The following is an 18182-nucleotide window of genomic DNA, read 5'->3' as shown; positions in this document are numbered from 1 at the left end:
TACCAATTTAATTAAAGTGGATTTTTCCTAAAAATAATAGTTGAGCGTTCTCAGCTCTCATCCAATGTTAACAAAAAAAAAAAAAAAGAGTGAAAAAAAGCAAAGCTGCTGCGTTATGCTTGCGATTCATTTTGCTTCACTCATAAATGAAAATGGCAGGCAATCACCTGCAGCTATTTTCCAATCAGCCGGCGACGATTTTCCATCCACCCGACAAATCCCCGCACATTTAACGCTGAGCTCAGCTCAGCTTTATGACCAAAACAAACAAAAACTGGCAGCGAGGGTGGTCGAGGATGGGAAATAGGGCTTACGTGGGATCTGAATCCTGAACAGCTGCATCGTCCTGGCGTGTGAGGGTCCTTCCCGAATACGTCATCATCATCAACATTGGCATCATCAGCGCGTAGAATTTAGATTTTCAATAATCAGGCATCATTGAAAAAACAAATACGCGCTGGATTTTTGGATCCGATTGAATTGTTTTAGCTGCTGAACTGGATTCGTGGAGTTTCGGATATGTAACACATAGAACGTGATTGGCTTTGCTGAGTGCGTAACTGAAAACGACAGGTGGGGGATTGGCATTTGTGTATGCCGGTTGCAAGTTGCAGTTGCAACAATGGCAGCCACGGGGGAGAAACAAGAGAATTATTGCGGAGATCCAGTGTTGACAGTGGGGGCAACGTTCAAAGCCAATCAAAGATTTATACCCTCGGAAAATTCAAACGTTGAATGTCGGTCGGACCATGGATATGTACGATGAAATAGGAAGAAACGAAGCGATACCAATTATTAAATGACTTGCTAGGTAATTATGTCGTATGTGATTAAGTTTAATTAATGTTTGCTTAGGATGCTCAAGCTCGAAATATTTTTGTATAAAAGGCTTAGGGCTGCAATAGTTGATTCAGTGACCCAAAACTCACTCACGTAAGTCCTAGAATTTTCTGCTGAGCACGGGCAATCAATTTACTCTCACTTTGGATAATTTGACTCGAAATAAACGAGGCCAGGCCATCTGCATTGACAATTTGCTGTAAGGCCATGCAACATTTGCATAATTCAATGAGCATACAATCAATGGCAGCCCACATAATCATGCACGTGGTCAGTGGAAAAAATAAAAGCAGCGGCAAAAGTATAAGCAAAAAGTCGAGAGTGCAGGGAATTCTATTCGAGCAATTTGGTGCGATTAACTGCTCAATTATTTAAGCATCCGGTGGCGCTTGGGAAAAAAGAAATCCGATGGAGGAATCAGCATCCAACCGACATGCTCTACTGGCTCTCAAATAGCCGGGTAGAGAATGGCAATGGGATCGGTCAGCGTACAAAACACTTAGTGGTGCAGGACGCTCTGGTCCTGGAAAGGGTTGCAATCAATTGACATTGATGTTCGCCAGACCAAAAACTATTTCAATGTCCCGCGCTGGGACCTGTCGCTTTTCATCCCACTCAGAGAAAAAAATGGGGTATTACTTAATACGAATAAAACTCATTGACCAGCAATTTATAAATTTTAAGTAATAATTATGTAATTCAAAACTAATTGAGTACAGTTTAAGACTACTTTAGAGACTCACTTTTTCAAATATTTCTTGTAGTGCTTACTATGTGTATCTGATGCCTTTCAGGCATCCAGTCTCAGTGACTCGTAAAATCTAACATTTATAGCTGATGACTTTCTGGCTGTGACTGTGCCTAGTTCACGGCTAGTTTGGCATACTTTTAATGGCCCAGGCAGCGGCCGTCTACCAAGGACTACGGCCTGGGGCCAACCTTTGTATCATTATAATCCGTGGCCATTTAGTGGCACTATTTGTCGCTGATATGACTCCCTTTACGGGCTGGGCCGAGCATCTCGGTGGCTTGGCTTGCATGCAAAGTGTGCCACTCGAATGAGAGGACTCGTAAAAATACGTTTTATTGCCCAGCAGGACGCGCCTCAAGACATGTCCTGGCCAAAGCCACTTTAATGTCATGCGTGTGTGTTCCTGTGGGCGGAGCGGATGGGCAACTAATTTATATGGTGGTGGAGGGAAATGAGGGCAGGGCAACCTGCTCGTTAATTCGCAGCGTGAAAACTAAAGTGCAAAGTATGTGGAAAGATGCCTGAAGCAAAAAAAAAATATAGCTACATCCACGACCAACTATAAAAGGACAATAAAATTTAATGATTATGTCAACACTTACAGTACACGGCCATGACGCTTTACAAGAAGCCCATCTACGGACACCCTTTAAAATTGTCGACGGGCTGTCAGCTCGGCTCTCGATGCTGCTTCATTGATTTTTATATCAATTTTCACACTAATATCTTTTAATATGTAATTTTTATGCATGACACACGTTCACGAGCGCCCGTCTTCATTGTCATGCTCGTGGCACACGTTGCGTATGCGTTATTTTTGATTTTTATTATCAGTGTGCTCTGCTTTTTTCCTCTCCCTGTTGTTGAGCGATTCAATAAAAAATTGTTGTTCGCATTTCTGCACCGTTAATTAAGTTAATTTTTGATTACATTTTAATAATCAAAAGTTTTGTAAGTGGCTGGCACACGTCCCTTGCATTCATCGGTCGTTGATGCATGTATTTCATTGGTTCACGCAGCTCTTCTTGTTGTCGACGTTTTTTATTAATAAAAATGTGTTGATAATTTAAAAGTGCTTTGCACGCGCATCATGTGCATCGATAAGCCTCTTCCTTATCCCTTCTGCCCAATGGTGGCAATTAAATTGCATTTAAAAATGGCATTAAAATCATTATTAATGCATGTGATGCAAGGGCAGTTTTATAAGCTGTTCGCGTGGTAAGGGTATATGCGGAGCATATAGAATTAAAGTTTGCGGCTTACACATCTGTGCAAGAATATATATTTAAAGATGTTGTGATACAAATGCATACGTAACTTAGATTTATGAATATTATTTATTATTTACTGCCTTTCTATTAATAAACAATAAAGTACTTGATCAGAAGCATTTGATATCTCTGTTGTCGCATGTATCTTTACATGCTGCTGCATCGATTGAATATTGTCCAACGCACATTTGATTATACCAATATGTTCAATACCCACTTAAAATCGGCCACAATGGGTTTATGTTTAATTTTTATTTGCCTTTATCGTTGCGTGTACGTAAAAGCGTCTGTGTTTGAGTGCCGGCTAATAAATGAGCCGAGCCTAGGGCCAGGCATCATGTCGCAACCCAACGTGCCACATGGCGGATGCGTGATTCGGTCCAGGCACGTGTCATTTATTGATTTTTAGACGCCGCTGCCAACGTTTCTATGGTTTTTGCATATTTTCTTTTTTTTTTTTTTTTTGATAACGATGATTACAATAGACGGCGGATAGAGACTAAGATGCTTTAAGCAATATTAATGAAGGCATATTTTCGGTTAATGTGGCTCTCAACTCTGACAACAAAATTGAGGGGAAAATCTAAATAATAATTGAGTATACAATCCGGAAAGGTATTATTTAATTTAAGATTTTTTATGCTCTACTCAGGTGAGGCTTCATGAATGCATTAAAGGTATTTGTTTTTTTTTCGTAATGAATTGTAGCTCTGGCTATGGATTATTAAAAACTATTCACAACACAAATTTGCATATCAACAATATCATACCTCATGATATATTTTTTTCCCATTTTAATTTATGCCCATCATAAAACCCATTATTTACAGCTAAAAAGATTGGTTTTTTAATTTAAGAGAAGTGAAATTAAGTTTTCATTTGCATAGGGTGCGCTTTAGGGGAAATATAACGTGTTTTACATAATATACTTTTAGGCTGGAAGGTGAAGGAAAACACTCTATATGCATGCATTAATCGTTCTCCATAGCAAAGTCCAGTAACTTTCGCTGCAATGGGAGTGTATAAATACTCAGAGTTCCCGACGGCTCTTTGGTATTTCGAAAATCATAAATATTTAAAAGGAAATAACTGAAAATGAGCGACCAGTCGACGGATGGAACAACTGCCGCTGGCATTTCATAGAGCCAAGCTGTGGGAATGCTCACAAAAGAGCCATTAGCAGGGAATTGGCAGGCACATACAGTGCGAGCCTTACATATATGGCAGGACAATGCTTAGCCAGGGAATATCTATTCCATACATATACATCTACGTGCATGTCTCATGATGCTCAGCATTTTTCAATGGTCCCGCAGCATCTGGCTGCCGTTATTAGTCGAAGAGAAAAGGCGTGGCAGGACAAGGAATATTCTCGTGCTCATATTTATGGGGAGATACTGCCGATTCCTCATGGCTGACTTTTGGCTCGGTGTCATTCGCTCCTTGGCCATTATCACGTACTATCCCAGAAGCCAAAAGAAATGTGTATTTATGTACACAACAGCCCGCGGGCTGTTGACGGAATTGGCTTCATTGTGGTAATGTTTTCGCCCCAAGCCGGCGCAAAGGAAAGGAAAAAACTAAGTAGTTCATTTTAAGATGGAGCCTCTTTTGTTATAAATTTTAAGTATGGCTAAGTAAAAAAACAAGCTTAAAACTGTGACGAAACAAAAGACTAAATATGCTTCTGCCAAAGGAAAATGCCTAAAAAGAAAATCGGGCGGCGACAAAAGGACGGTGGGAAATGCAGGGAAATGATGGCGAAGGCGGAGGTGGAGGTGGAGTTGGATAAGCAGAGTGGAACGCTGGCTGCGTCTTGACACAAATAGGTTTCCGCCCCAAATCCCAAATATCCCCGGAAGCCGATTAAGTGTTGCCTGTAAGCGCGCGCAACAGCATGAAGGCGGCAGAGACTGCAAATTGTCCTCATATTAGGATTGTGGATGTAGGGGAGTGGTGGTGGGAACGGCGGGTACCAGGACAACGAATGACTAGAAAAGCATCGGCGAAGACATCAGACCCTGCTTGGAAAATAATGGCAATACACGCTATTTTGGCAGTTGTTATGGCTCAGCGAGGGTTGCTAGTCAAGTATTTCCTTTCAACTAGGATAAAACCAGATCATTTGATAAGTCACACTTACGGGAATTACAATCTAAAGCTTTGCTATAATATAATTTTTACCATAAATAGCTTTGCACTGAGCTGAACAAAGATTCAATAAACTAGGCTGATAACTATTCAAATTGTATTTAAATTTTAAACTCGTGAGGTGACAATTATTTAACTACTAACTGCATTCAAAAATTATAATAATCTTTCTCTTATTAAACAAATGTTTAGAATCTGCCCTCTTCAGCTGCCATAAGGCGCAGCCGGCATGTAAACACTGCAAGACACATTACAATAAAAAATTTATCGTTATTATCCTTTTCCAAAGTGCTTTTCAATTGAGGTATGGACAGAGGCGGCTGGCTGACTAACTGACTCGAAGACAGACTGACGGCCATATAGCTCCATTCAAGTCTTTCCGCCCATTTTTGGTGCTATATATACGTATGTGGGAAAATCGAAGGTTGATTGATGGAGGATTCTGGTATGCTGACAGCGAACGACTTCATCAAAAATGCCAGAAATATCCCGAAATATCGCCACGGTTTAATACGCGGCATACGCGCAATGGAATGCTCAAACAATTACCTAGGACGCCAAATGCAAAGTGTTGATTTCCCCGATCATATTTACTTAGATTCGCCAGGCAATTTGCATATGAATGTGCTCCCAAGGAATGCAAAGCATAAAAAAAAAAATAAGAGGTGGCTTACACGCTTAAGCTCGAAGCGACAACTCCATTTATATTATTTCGTTTCCCCTTTGGAAATTAATATGTCATTTCTGCCACCTACACAGACTATTCAAACTCAACCAGGATACGAAGGACACACCAGTAAGGAGAGCCAAGGAGTTGCCACCTCTCACACATTTACACACACACAGAGAAAACTTGATGCTGGGGGAAATTGAAAAAAGGCGAAAAATATACCAGAAATGGGCCAGAGTGGTTTCCAGCGGGCGGAGAGTGAAATAAAAATGCAAATAAAATAAAATAAAAATGTGTCTGTCATGTCAATATTTGCCGCCAGCAGATGAACTCAATTTGCAATTGGCATTGAGTGTGCGAGTGCACGAAGGTGTAGATGTGTGTCCGGAAAATTCCCGCCCACTTTAATGGCAAATCATGGGAAAATTGATTGACATTTTCATTACACAATTTGCCAGACAAAGCAAACCGAAGGATAATGGAGCGGGGGTCACCTCAACAGCTTCTCAGTTCAGATGCTGATGCTGTTGCCGTTTGCCGCCAGCAAACAAAATGCACATTATTCACCACAAATAATTAATGCCAATCATTAAAATAATAAAGTGCATATGAGCGACGTATGCAGTGTACCTTAAGTAAGCGTGTTTTAATTGCGATTGAATAATTGAAGATATCTTTCCCGTTGACGGTTGGCCAATGGTTAATTATGGAGCATCAATAATGCAAAAATGAGCAGGGCCAAAGCAGAGGCAATAATTCAACCGGATTGGATGGTCCTTCGTCGGCTCAAGTGTGTGATGGAATCTCTTTGGATCACCTGCCCAGAAGGGCTATTAATTTACATGCTTATGTTGACCCCAGATAAACAAAGCAAGAGGGATTAAGGTCCTGGCTGGGTAACTTGACATTTCTTGTTAAATTCAAAAGCCATCCAAGATAGCGGACAATTGACTTTTGCAGAAGAAACAACGAGGTATCCCAGGACTCTGCACATTAAATTAATTGAGCAATTAATTAACACGCCGTTGGAAAGGCAGAGGGCTTCAATTTGATGGCGGGAAAAGGCTCAGATTGCCTCCGACTCAGCCGCAAACAAAGAAAGCCATCGAAGGCAGCTGGCGGCTGGAGATGGCGATGGCGATAAAAATGGCAAATGCAAAATGGGCCGAGAGGTTATTAAAGCTTCACGGAGCACGTGAAATTATGAAGTTGAAAAATTAATTCAGCGGCAAGACGAAAACTTTGAACTTTCAATTAAGTGGAAAGCGAAAAGTGCCAAGTAGGAGGCAAAGATGGGTAAATGAGAACGAAATCCTCCTCCATCCAAAATGAGATTCGGATTGCCTGCTTCGCCACGGCTGCTGTATTTTCCAATTTGTGTGCTCGAGTGCCGCCGTCAGCTACACTCGAGTAATCAATGATGGGCGAGGCATCAGGATCGGCATCGCAATCCCAGACGCCGCCAATCGAAAGCGGAATGCCAGAAAAATAATGGCAAATGTGGCTCCTTCGAATGTCCTGGTGGCTGATGCTTTGAAATGTTATCGATTGCTGACGGTTATCTAATAGTAAGTACACACGTATCGGGCGCCATTCTGGACTGGAGTCCTGTGGAAACTCAATGTCTGACTGATTTGCGAGGATAGTGGACTGGGTGCCACTGGACATATCGAACGGATAAATTGAGTCCCAGCTCTGGCATCGATGCAGTTCGATAGAGGGCGGCAGTCACGGAACCGGACGACATGTGGATCCAGTTAGTGTTGTTCCAACCACGCCCCATGCTGGCTGACCTACATATGCATATGTAACACCTAATAGCATAAGTCGGCATGTGTGTGTGTGCGCGTCTCTGCTTTTTTATTGCCGTTGGTCCACTCAGAAAAAATGTTTCAGAATTTTACATAATTTTTACCTTTTTAAGCTATTCAAAATTGCACAATTCTTATAATTCCCTTGTTATGAAAAACCATTTTGGTAACACTTGCACTGCAGATTAAGGATCTACTGAGTTTCGCATTTATTTCAAGTGCACCTGGGAAGTAACTCTTTCCGCTTGCTTCCTTGGCACTTTGTTCGCTTGTTAAGTTGAATTTTCGTGTTAAGCGGATGCTGTGTACCAACCACCTTACCACCCACTCACTCACTCAGTCCATGGTCTACATGCATTTCCGGCTTAATTGATTTTGCCACAAAATGTGAAATGTGTCGAAAACGAGCCACCATGACATCGCCCCTGACATTCCATCTCCCAACGGGAGGTCCTCGAATAATGTCCCGGGCGAAGGGGTCTCTGAGCGGTGGCCCGAACTGGGGTCTTTTCTTTTTGAGGTCTTTGATTGCAGATACTTGGTAAATAAATATTGGCAAAACCAATGACTGATTGAAAGGACCACAGGACCACTTGGCACCAACTTCGACAATGCAGCAACTTGGTCTGCCGTTTGTCCGGAGTCCAAAGTCCGAAGTCCGGACATTTCGGTCAGTTTGCTTACCGACTCACCAAGTGCAATCAGAGCAATCACATTGCTCTCTCCTATGTGAATAAATCACAATTACAGAAAGCAAAGCTCTCTGCAATAATTTCTGAGGTAAATTTCGGCAAAGTTTTTCTATCAATTTATTCAAACTTTTGAAATTTTTGTTCACGAGCTTACAACATAAATAGAATTTTTTGATGTTGTTTTGTGGTTGAATGCGGATGAAAGTAAAATGAAATGGGAAGGCTTATTCTACAAGGCACAACAATTTCCATACTTAGTAGTAGTGGTGATCCGGAACCTATTGCCAGTGAGGGAAGGCTAAGACTAATTACTGGCTAAGATAGCGTAAGTCTACCCTTAAAACCTAGTAAAATCATAAGAAATAGGCACAGGAATTAATGCAAATTTAGAGGTCATGATAAGTCCCTTAATATATGCCAAAAGCAATCACTACTTTAAGTTGGGATAGACAGATAGATTTCAGCTTCCAACATAACATCACATTTTCATCCTGTGTCGTGTAGACCCAAGAGAAGTTCTTATCCCTTCTTGAACTTGAGCAGCAGGATGGTAAGTACGAGGAATACCAGAACCCAGGAAGAAATGGAAATAAACCCATTGTAGACGACGGGATTGTCGATGCCCCAGCCGCGTTGCAGTATGGATCGCATTGATTCCGTTGGTTTGGTGAGCGGCAGGAAGGCTGTGAAGAACTGCAGAAGCGGGAACATGCCCTCGATCGGCCAGATAATGCCGCACAACATAACGATGGGCAAGAACGAGCCCATCGCCACATAAGTCGCAGTTCGCTCCGTGTCCACAGCACAGGAAATAACGAATCCGAAGCTCATGCCACACAGTCCATTCAGGATGCAGAGTGCCACCACCAGCCATATGTTACCCACCAAGGTAAGTTCGAAGAAGTAGAAGCTGACAATCAGTACGAAGGTCGTCTGGCTTAGCATCACCGTGAACTGGGTGACCACCTGGGAGAGAAGAATCTCCGGACCCGTGATTCCAGCTACCAAACAACGCTCCAACATGCCCTCATTCCGATCAATTAACATAGCTCCGGAGGTAACAGCCACGGCCAAAAAGAAGATGATCGTCAGGATAACTCCGGGAGCAGCAAAGTCTGTGAAATTGGGATTGCGATAGCCATAAACAGGATGCTGGAAGTCCACGGGCACACGACCTAGTTTCGGATTCACATCACAGTCGCTTAGCATGTCACCCACAAAGTTGAAGAATGTGTACTGGAGATCGCGGTACAGCAACTGTGAGATTTGTTGATCTATAAAGTAGATATAAGCCATTAATTTCTCTTTTTTTTAATACTACTATGTTATCATTTATATTTACTTGACCAGTCCATTCGTACTGCTAGGTCCGAGGACTCAATAGTTCCATCTTCGGCATACCGACCATCCTCCACGCGTTCCATCAGAGATGCGGTATAGTTGGGTTGGATTACCAGGGCGGCCCAGGCTCTACCTTTTCTTACTTCTTCGTAAGCCATTTCATCGTCGGTCACATATTGCTGCAAATGAAGTAATAACATAATTGCACAGTTTAAAGATAACACTACTTAAAATAGCTTTTATAGTTTTTTTGACATTTCTAGGAATATAAACCTATCGAAAACCGCAGACATTTTCATCTAAAAATATCTAAGTGCTTTCGAGACTTTAGGTGAGCAGCCGTGTCGGTGAACGCCAGCAGTCAATCAAATGCTCATTCAATTAGCTTAAAAAGTCATTGCACCTGCCAGCCAGTCAGATGCCAAACGGCTGGGTATTGTTTTCGCCGTGCAATTAAAATTGGAGCTGTTGAATTATTGAGCAACGCATGTCGCGATTCGAGGACTCGGCAGTCAGGACAGGATTCGGGGGTTCCTGCCCACGGCACTTCCTTTCTTGGCAGCTTTGTGAGCTGTCTCTTTGTGCGTCCCGCTTCATTTCCTGTCGCATTGTTTGCTGCATGTGGGGCGTTCTGTTGTAGCAACAATAAAAGTAACTCCCCGTAATTAATGTGCGTACTTTGCGCCGGGCGATAAATTCAGCGAGGCAAACAAATCAACAACAAAGGAGAGGCGTTTTCGTTGCGTTGCGATTCGTTGCCTACTTTTTTGCGGACCCTGTTCTCCTTGTTGTCAACAATATGTTGTTTGTGTTATCTGTAACAATTTCATTTCGCTGTGAAATAAATAATGAACTGGCAGCGGCAAAGGCGACGGCAGCGGCAGCCACCAGAAAGTAGAGCAGTCCCAAGGATCTTGAGCTAGTTCCGGCAAGTGCTCACACATTTATTAAGTTACCATCGAACTGGAGGGGCGTAAAACTTTGCCTAAACTTTTGCCAGTCACTTATGTGCCACAACAGCCACAGGAATCACAATCACAGCCGAGGGAGAAAGTCCTGGCCACAAAACCCAGGCTGCGTGTATTGGCATTTGTATTTGGGCTTAGTTCGGGCAATTTTGCGGCTTCGATCTGCAGTTATTTAAACGAAAATGGCATAAGGACAGACGCCTCGCAAACAGGCGTGAAATTTACGCAATTGCCGTCTTAATGCTGCGCACACATTCCTCGATTTTGGGGCCAACACTAGAGTGTGTGGTTTAATTGGCCTCATTAGATTTGATGGCCCAGAAAGGGATGTGTGCGTGAGTGCGGGTCTTGGCCAAACTATGTGGCGCAGAGTGGATTTGAATTCACCTGAACTAGAGATTCGGTTGGGTTTTACACAAGAGACCTGGAATAAATTATAATGCCAAGATCCTTGGCTACTGACAATCAAATTGTAGGTCCTGAACAACTTTTATGCTACTATTTAACCCCAACTTCAACATTGTTTATGACAAACTTGAGCCACAAACTATGCGCAAATGAAGTCAACTTGGTCAGAAGCCCGACGCAAATGAGCTCGAAAGGAGCTGGGAGAAAAACTTTCCACAGCTACCTTGGCAATTTTTGTTTCGACTTTGCCTTAACTTCGCTCATAAAATCTCTCTAGCTAGGGAAAAAATAAAGCCAAGGATGCACTTTCGAGCACTTTCTTCAAGTAAAAGCTTGTCGCTAATCAAGTACCATCAGAAGCGTAGTAAAAAAGGGATTTTAGCTGAAACAAAAATAATTGATGAGCTTTGATTAAATCAATTATTAAAATGCTTTGAATGCTCGAAGAGTTGAAAAAGCATTTTTAAGTGTAAAAATTATTATTTGTACATTAAAAGATTCTAAAAAGATTTAGTCTCTAGAATACTACTACTTCTACCAGGATATCTAAGATTTTCTGCAACCTCGAAAAGCATGAAATTGCCCAGATTCTACACTAATGAGCTACATTTTCATGGTTAATGAACTTTTAATTAGCAGCAAGGACAACAGCCAACGACATCGGCTGACCACAATATGTTTTTCAATTTTCCCATAAATTAAGACTTCTTTTTCGGGCTCCCAGCTGTGGGGGAAGTTTATAAAATTATTACTGCAACCATTCAGGGAGCTGCCTTCAGAAAATTGGGAGGTTGGCCAAACAACACAAAAGGGCGATTTTAGTGTCGCCAAGACAAGGGTAAAGGAAATGCTTTTGATCTGGAAAAAACATAACCACAAGGCAAAAAGGTCGGAAAAATTCAAGGGACAACGAGAATTATCGCTATACCCTTTCAGTTCTCTTTCTGAATACGAATAAAAATCGCAAGGACCAAAAGTCACAAAAATTACACTTTTCGGCGTTAAACAAGTAATATGCAAATAGAAAATCAATAATTCGCTATACTCCTATTCTACGTAATTATATTTTAATTACTATAGGCTCAACAGCTGTTTTTCGCTGTCTCTTGCCTAGAAATTACAAGGTCTTTTCGATAAAAACATTAAATCCCTACTGCACTACCACGTAACCGTCTTGGAAAAGTGGTATTGAAAAAACAGCAACGCTTCAACTTCAATACACGAGAAAAATTCAAATTTTCTTGACCCCCCCTTGAGGTCTGCCTGAAGCTTCAATCCTCCACAGGATTTTGGGAAGGTAAGCCGGGGCAGGGTTTTAGCAAAGTGCTGATGGCACGTTGATACGCTGTTCATTGACCAAAATTAACTTTGCCTTCGTGCTCCCCCTTCTTTCGTTCTGGGTCTTTTGATGCGGCCTAAAGATACACGGTCGCGTATTATTTTTTCTCCATTTTTCCTTTATTTTTGTCCGAAGTTATACAAATTTAGTCTGATAGCCAGCGGTTTGGGGATGCTTTTCAATTTCCAAAGGTAAAAAGTTTTCTTCACAAATTGCCAGTTGAGGCATGCGGACGGTTGCTGGCCTTATTATTGCGGTCTTTATTATATTGTTATTTGAAAATTTTCGAAAAGTTAAGGAGGTCACGGTCTGTTGGCGGTATAATTTGATTGGACATTGAGGTCTCCATGCTGATTTTGTTTTATTATCTTTCATCGGAACGCAATTGATTGTCGAAACGGATTCCGCGAAAGGACTATGTAGAAGAGTATCCTCGAGTTCCCCAGAAATTTACAACAAACTCGCTAAGAAGTTTCAATTTTACATGAATGCTGTGCAAACTAATCGTAAAAATACCCACACTCTCAGCGCCTCTTTACTGTTATTATGCTTATAATAGTGTCTAATGTAAAATGCATGGAATCATAAGCCAGGACTCGAGCCCTCGACCGAAACGAAACTCAAATTAGGCAACAAAAGCGACTTTGTTTTTGAAGCGTAATTTGCAATAAATTGCCACAAGCGGCTTTTCTTGGCCTCGGTAATACGGTTCTGCTCTGTCCTGGCCCACTATTTCTGGCCATCGCCGCCCATGGCAGGGCAGTAAATTTATTGATGATCTCGACCGACTGGCCTGTTGTTGCTGTGCCAAAGATAAGCAGCTGTAATTTGTGTTCGCCCAACACCAACGGCAACGGCCACATCGGAGGCAGAGTCAGTGCCAGCATCCTCTTCATTTTGCATCGAAGAAGGACCACGAGCAGAGTTGTTCGTTTGGTATGGAAAAAGCAGCTTAATTATATAAAAAATATCCAAAAAAATATATATATATTGATATAGTTTTTAGGTTTCTTCAATATAAATAATTTTTTATGTTCATTTCGAACCATATTCTAAATCGTTTTGTAGCTCAGGCGTTTTTAAGATTTCAACAACTTAAGATCCTCAAGATAGCCAAATAGTATACAGAAAATGGTCAAGTAGGCAGCACTATTTTGGCGATTTGGCCAAGACAAAGGCAAGTATATGGAGGGGGTTGATTTAGGAGTGCGGCAGGGCGAAATGATGTGTGCAGTAGATTGAAGACCCGGCAGCACCAGCCTCCACTCGGGCCCAACAGGGGGAGCCACTCGGCTGTCCACACAAATTGAAATAAATTACAGGAGCGGCCGGCAGGGCGAACGTATTCGAATCGGGGGCTCTGAATATAAGCCACATGAGTGGTTATTGTAAAGTTCGCACTGCACAATTTAACCAAAAAGCCAATGACAGCTGATATTGCACCCCCGGGCTGGGAGCTGCATCTTCATCTGCATTTGCCACTGCCTCATCCTCCGTTTCATCCTGCCCACTGTTCATGTCCTTCTGCTCCCATGGGGTTGCAAAAAGGGGGGCGTTGGTGAAGTCGAGTAGGTAATTTGCATTGCACTCACCACAACCATGCTCTTGTTCTTGACCAGCATATCGAGATAACGGCAGCTCAGCATCGTCTGATTGCATCCGGTGTGCACTGGACAGAATTGTTCCATAATCATTTCCCCCGACATCTCGTGATTCGCCACGGCCAATTTGAGGCCAGTGGGATCATGGCCGATGGCGTAACAGAAGAGCAGTATCTGCACCACGGGCAGACCCACGATGAACAGCATCACCCTGCGGAAAAATCACCCAAAGATGGTTAGCAATTGATGAGGTTACTAGTCCTCGGTTTATTATTATGCAACCCAAGTATGCTGAGCTTGGATTGATGAAAAAGCGAGATTCGTTTGAAATAAATTATTCAAATGAATTCAGTTATTTGATCGGTAATATTTGATAATTTTCAGAATTTCGTTACTCACCCCACGTTGCGCATCATCCACAAGAAGTTTTTCCAGATGAGGGCGTGCAGGTGATGCGACTGCATCACATGTAGATTATACCAGAAGGATGTGGGTATTTCCTGGGGCGGTGGCAAAGGCGGAGCTGCGGGTGCGGTTGTACTGATCGGATCTCGAGCCGCGGACGACATTGAAATGTTGTCACCGAACTCGCCGGAAATTTCGGCGGCATGCTGCTCATCGGACATGTCCAAGGCGGGATTAGAGATCGCCGGCACCGTTACCTGTTCCACAATTTCCTGAGCTATCGACGATCGGCGGCGTTTTCCCATGTTCTGCAAAACCGAGAGCTTCAGGAAGACATCCTCCAGCGAGTCGGCATTATACTGCTGACGCAGATAGTCCGGCGATTCCTCTGCCAGCATTTTTCCACCACGCAGTAGACCGATCTGAAAATTGTATAGATGATAAAATAAATAATTATAAAAAAATGTTTTATTTGAAAATATCCCCCAGCTAATAAATAGGCTGGCTGCCCTTACTAGCACATCCGAGTGTTCTCGAAATTAAGTTGAAATAGATTTGTGTAAGATCCCTGTTTTGTCACTCAATTGATTTGGAGCGTGCTATGGCAAAGTGTCGTCAAGCCAATTTAACTTTTCGACTTTGATGCGACTTGCCAGTCGTCCTTGTCCTTGTCCATGTCCGCGTCTCTGAATCTTTGTCAAAGTTTGCGCCCTCTATGCACATCCTGTTCCTGTTCCTGGCGCTGTTGTTGTGGATGTGTCGATGAAGTTTTATCGACTACCAATGCTCGGCGTAATCCCTTGCTCACGCAACGTGCGGAAATTAACTTAATTGATTTCTGTGTCCGCACATGACCAGCCGTCATCCCCTTAGCCCCTCTGCGAGCGGAAAAGTTTGCCATGAAGAAGACGCTGCTTGTTCATCAGTTCCACATCAAATGGATGACTTCATTAGGCATGCACATGAGTGGGTTGGATCCTGCAGAACCCCTTGTACAGATTTTACGCCCGGATTTTTCCGAGTGCACAGGCAAATTCTATGCTAAATAAACCACACTCGCACACATAGCTAACAAAGTTTTGCCACTTGATTTGGCTTCGTTCGGCTCCTGATTTTGGATTTTGGGCAGCAAGGAAGGAAATCACCCATTTCCCCCAGAGCATGTTGTGTGTTTGGGCAATTCGACTGGCGACTGTCTTTTCGACTTCTCAGGGCCAATTAACGTCTTAATTGAATTGCAATGGCAAACTAAATTACGGTCTTCCTGGCGAGGCAGCCAATTGTAATTTTATTGGCCAACTATGTGATATGCATTATTATGACCGGCAATTTTGCATGCCATAAATAATTTTCCGTTCGCCTCGTGCCCGGCACGAAGAGGAAATTGAAAAATGCACATGATATTTATGGCTGGGTTCGTAGGTGGCACTTACTGGATGTGAGCGAGCTTGAAATTTATTCTAGAATATATGCAGCTGGCAAAATAAATCTTGGATGTTCATCTGAAATTCCCTAAATTTACATAGGATCTGAATATTTTGGAAACATAAGGATGCTCGATGCATTTTCATTAGTGTTCTGCTTGTATAATATTGAATTTGCTCTCTACACAAGCCACATTTGCTTACTTACGTTACGATATTAACAAAAGCCTTTCTTAAATCTACGTAAGCCTTTGCAATTAGTTTCAACAGAATAATATGTGGATTGTTAATCTCCAAATCGTTCATGTTTTATAAAAAAAAAAGTACCCAAAACTCTCGATAAAATCCGTAAGCCTATAGTTTTTTGTGCTACCGTTCTTGCAGCTTAATGTTTAATGGCACGCTACGTGCAACGTAGCATTAAAGTGGCAATCAAAGCGGTTGAAACACATCAACACTTCATCAGCGAACGGAAAACCAGTTGGTAATGATATTTTTTCTTGGTTATTGTGTATCTCCCGTCACTCATCAGCTTTAGCAATTATTCAACTGTCCATTTGCATTTCGGTTGTGTCTTTTTTTGAGTTGGCTGTTCAAAGGCAACATGCGGAAAATTACGCGACAAACAATAAGGATAAAAACGGAAAAACGGCAGCAATACAAGAGGAAATGCAACAATATCAACTATTAAAGGCGCACCAGGAGGGAATTCGTGGGCTCCCCCCCCCCCCCCGTAAACGGTGAAGTAGAGCACTCGTAACAATATATCCATCACATAATGTTACGCTCCCTGATTTCATTTATTAGAGCAGAAAGTGCTGCATGTACAACTGGGGACAGTCGCAGGCGAAGACACGCCCCTGTGTCTTTGCTGTGTGGCCATGTGGCGTATACGCGATTCTCTGTTTTTTTTTTTGTTTTGTTTTTGTCCTGGCTTTCCTCTTTTTTTGTTTCAATTGCTTTCTTTTTTCCTACGCTGTTATTTTCTTTTCTTTTTTGTGGGCCAACCAACAATTTCCCCAGAGCCAAAGGCAAAGGCAGCAGTGCTGACATTAAATTTGGGGAGCAATGTCTGTCAAAAAAAGTGAAGCGCTGCACTTTGTTAGGAGCAAGAGACTAGAAGCCATTTGAGATTCTGTTGTGTGGGACGAGTTGGTTGACCTCGTGGTTTGCTGCTGAGTGGGAAGGTTGAGTGGGTGCTTGTGGGCTAGCACTGACGGTACTGCAGGCGTTGAGGCTTGTCATAATGCGGACCCCACTTTGATGTGGGTTCCAATGTCAACGTAGGTGTTAAATTTTTGTTGAACAGAAGCCGAAAAATATTCTGTATTTATGCAATAAAATTAAAAATTGTTTTCCACTAGGAATCTTGAACCAGTTTTTCCTACAGAGTTACTTTATTGGCTCTAAGGGAAAAAATGTACACGTTTGTATTGAAAATCGTTTAATAGGATTACTTTACACGCCAGAAACTTGTATACTGCCAATATAAAGTTCTTATTAGTCAATATTTACCATCACGTTATTTAAAAATCAGCATTAAAGAGCAAAGTTACAATTACCACAAAAACCATATCCATCTGTGGCCCATTTCGCTAGCTTAAAGGATTGCTCTTCGGCTGCTATATATAGCCCTATATCTATATACATCTATATTTAAAACCTTTCAATCATTAAACTTTTATGATAAAAATGTTTGGGCAATTGTGAAGACGATGCCGCAGAAACGGTTTATGCTGCATATGTGCAGAGTACCCCCAATCACATACCGGCAAACACGTACAAATTTTTAATGTCCATAAATATTTTTCAATTAAAATAAAACTTTTAATCTCTGCATCATACAAATAACAATAACCGAATTTAAGCACGGCAAAGTTTTAACAACACTCTGGGATGCAGTCGTAAATGCATTTTACGATTATGTTTAATGCCCCTGCTTTTGTTTGAGTGCATCGCATCCTCGCTGCAGCAGTAGAATCAAAAAACTAATAGCTGTTTTTGCCACCATGCTGCATATAGTTTTTATTGCCACATGAATTTTCAGCTTATAAATTGCCAGCAGGCAATAATCACTTTAAAGCCCCTGTTTTTAAGGTGCTTCTGGCATTGGGGTGGGAAATAGATCAAGTGCCATGTAGGTTTCCACTGAAGTGGTTCACTCAATCAGGCTCCAGGGCAGTTAAATTTATGTGTCTGCCTGTGCTGCATTGAGCTCTACTTTAGCAGATGTTGGTGTAGGTGTTTTGTGGTGTTTTTAAAATACCTACAAATAACCTTTCATGTAGTCAAAAACGTACTTATTTAAATAGTACTTGAAATATGGGCGTGTCATAAAATTTTTTCATTTTTTTACAGTGTTTCCTTCCTGTTAGCCAACTTAGGCGTGCACAATCTAAGCTGAGACCCGTTTGCTGTTCCATTTGAGCTGAGCTGCGAGGCCAACACGTGTTCAATATGAGCAATTAAACACTGTCACCAGAAGTTACACAGACACAACAACTTCTCTT

The 18182-nt window shown here is 42.0% G+C and overlaps 1 protein-coding gene across 3 annotated transcripts in view; it reads right to left on the bottom strand.

Moving 5' to 3' along the window:
- Nucleotides 1–7681: 7681 nt before the first annotated feature.
- osy (oskyddad) overlaps nucleotides 7682–18182 on the bottom strand; it is a 44234-nt gene continuing 33733 nt past the window's right edge. The window contains exons 1-5 of one of the 3 annotated variants that reach the window (NM_001038981.2): nucleotides 14764–14832; nucleotides 14243–14670; nucleotides 13835–14054; nucleotides 9529–9706; nucleotides 8284–9460 (exon numbers count right to left, since the gene is read on the bottom strand). In NM_001038981.2, coding sequence (NP_001034070.1) covers nucleotides 8706–9460; nucleotides 9529–9706; nucleotides 13835–14054; nucleotides 14243–14646 — 1557 coding nt within the window. In that variant the 5' untranslated portion in view covers nucleotides 14647–14670; nucleotides 14764–14832 and the 3' untranslated portion in view covers nucleotides 8284–8705. Of the gene's footprint in view, nucleotides 9461–9528; nucleotides 9707–13834; nucleotides 14055–14242; nucleotides 14671–14763; nucleotides 14833–18182 lie in introns of those variants that run through there. The other 2 variants (NM_001300613.1, NM_001038982.2) reach the window with 2 other exon arrangements.

The sequence above is a fragment of the Drosophila melanogaster genome, chromosome 3R, assembly GCF_000001215.4.
Source record: "Drosophila melanogaster chromosome 3R".
In the NCBI taxonomy this organism is placed as follows: Eukaryota; Metazoa; Arthropoda; class Insecta; order Diptera; family Drosophilidae; genus Drosophila; species Drosophila melanogaster.
Note: the sequence above shows the minus strand (reverse complement) of the source record. Positions and strands in the feature narration are given on the sequence as shown.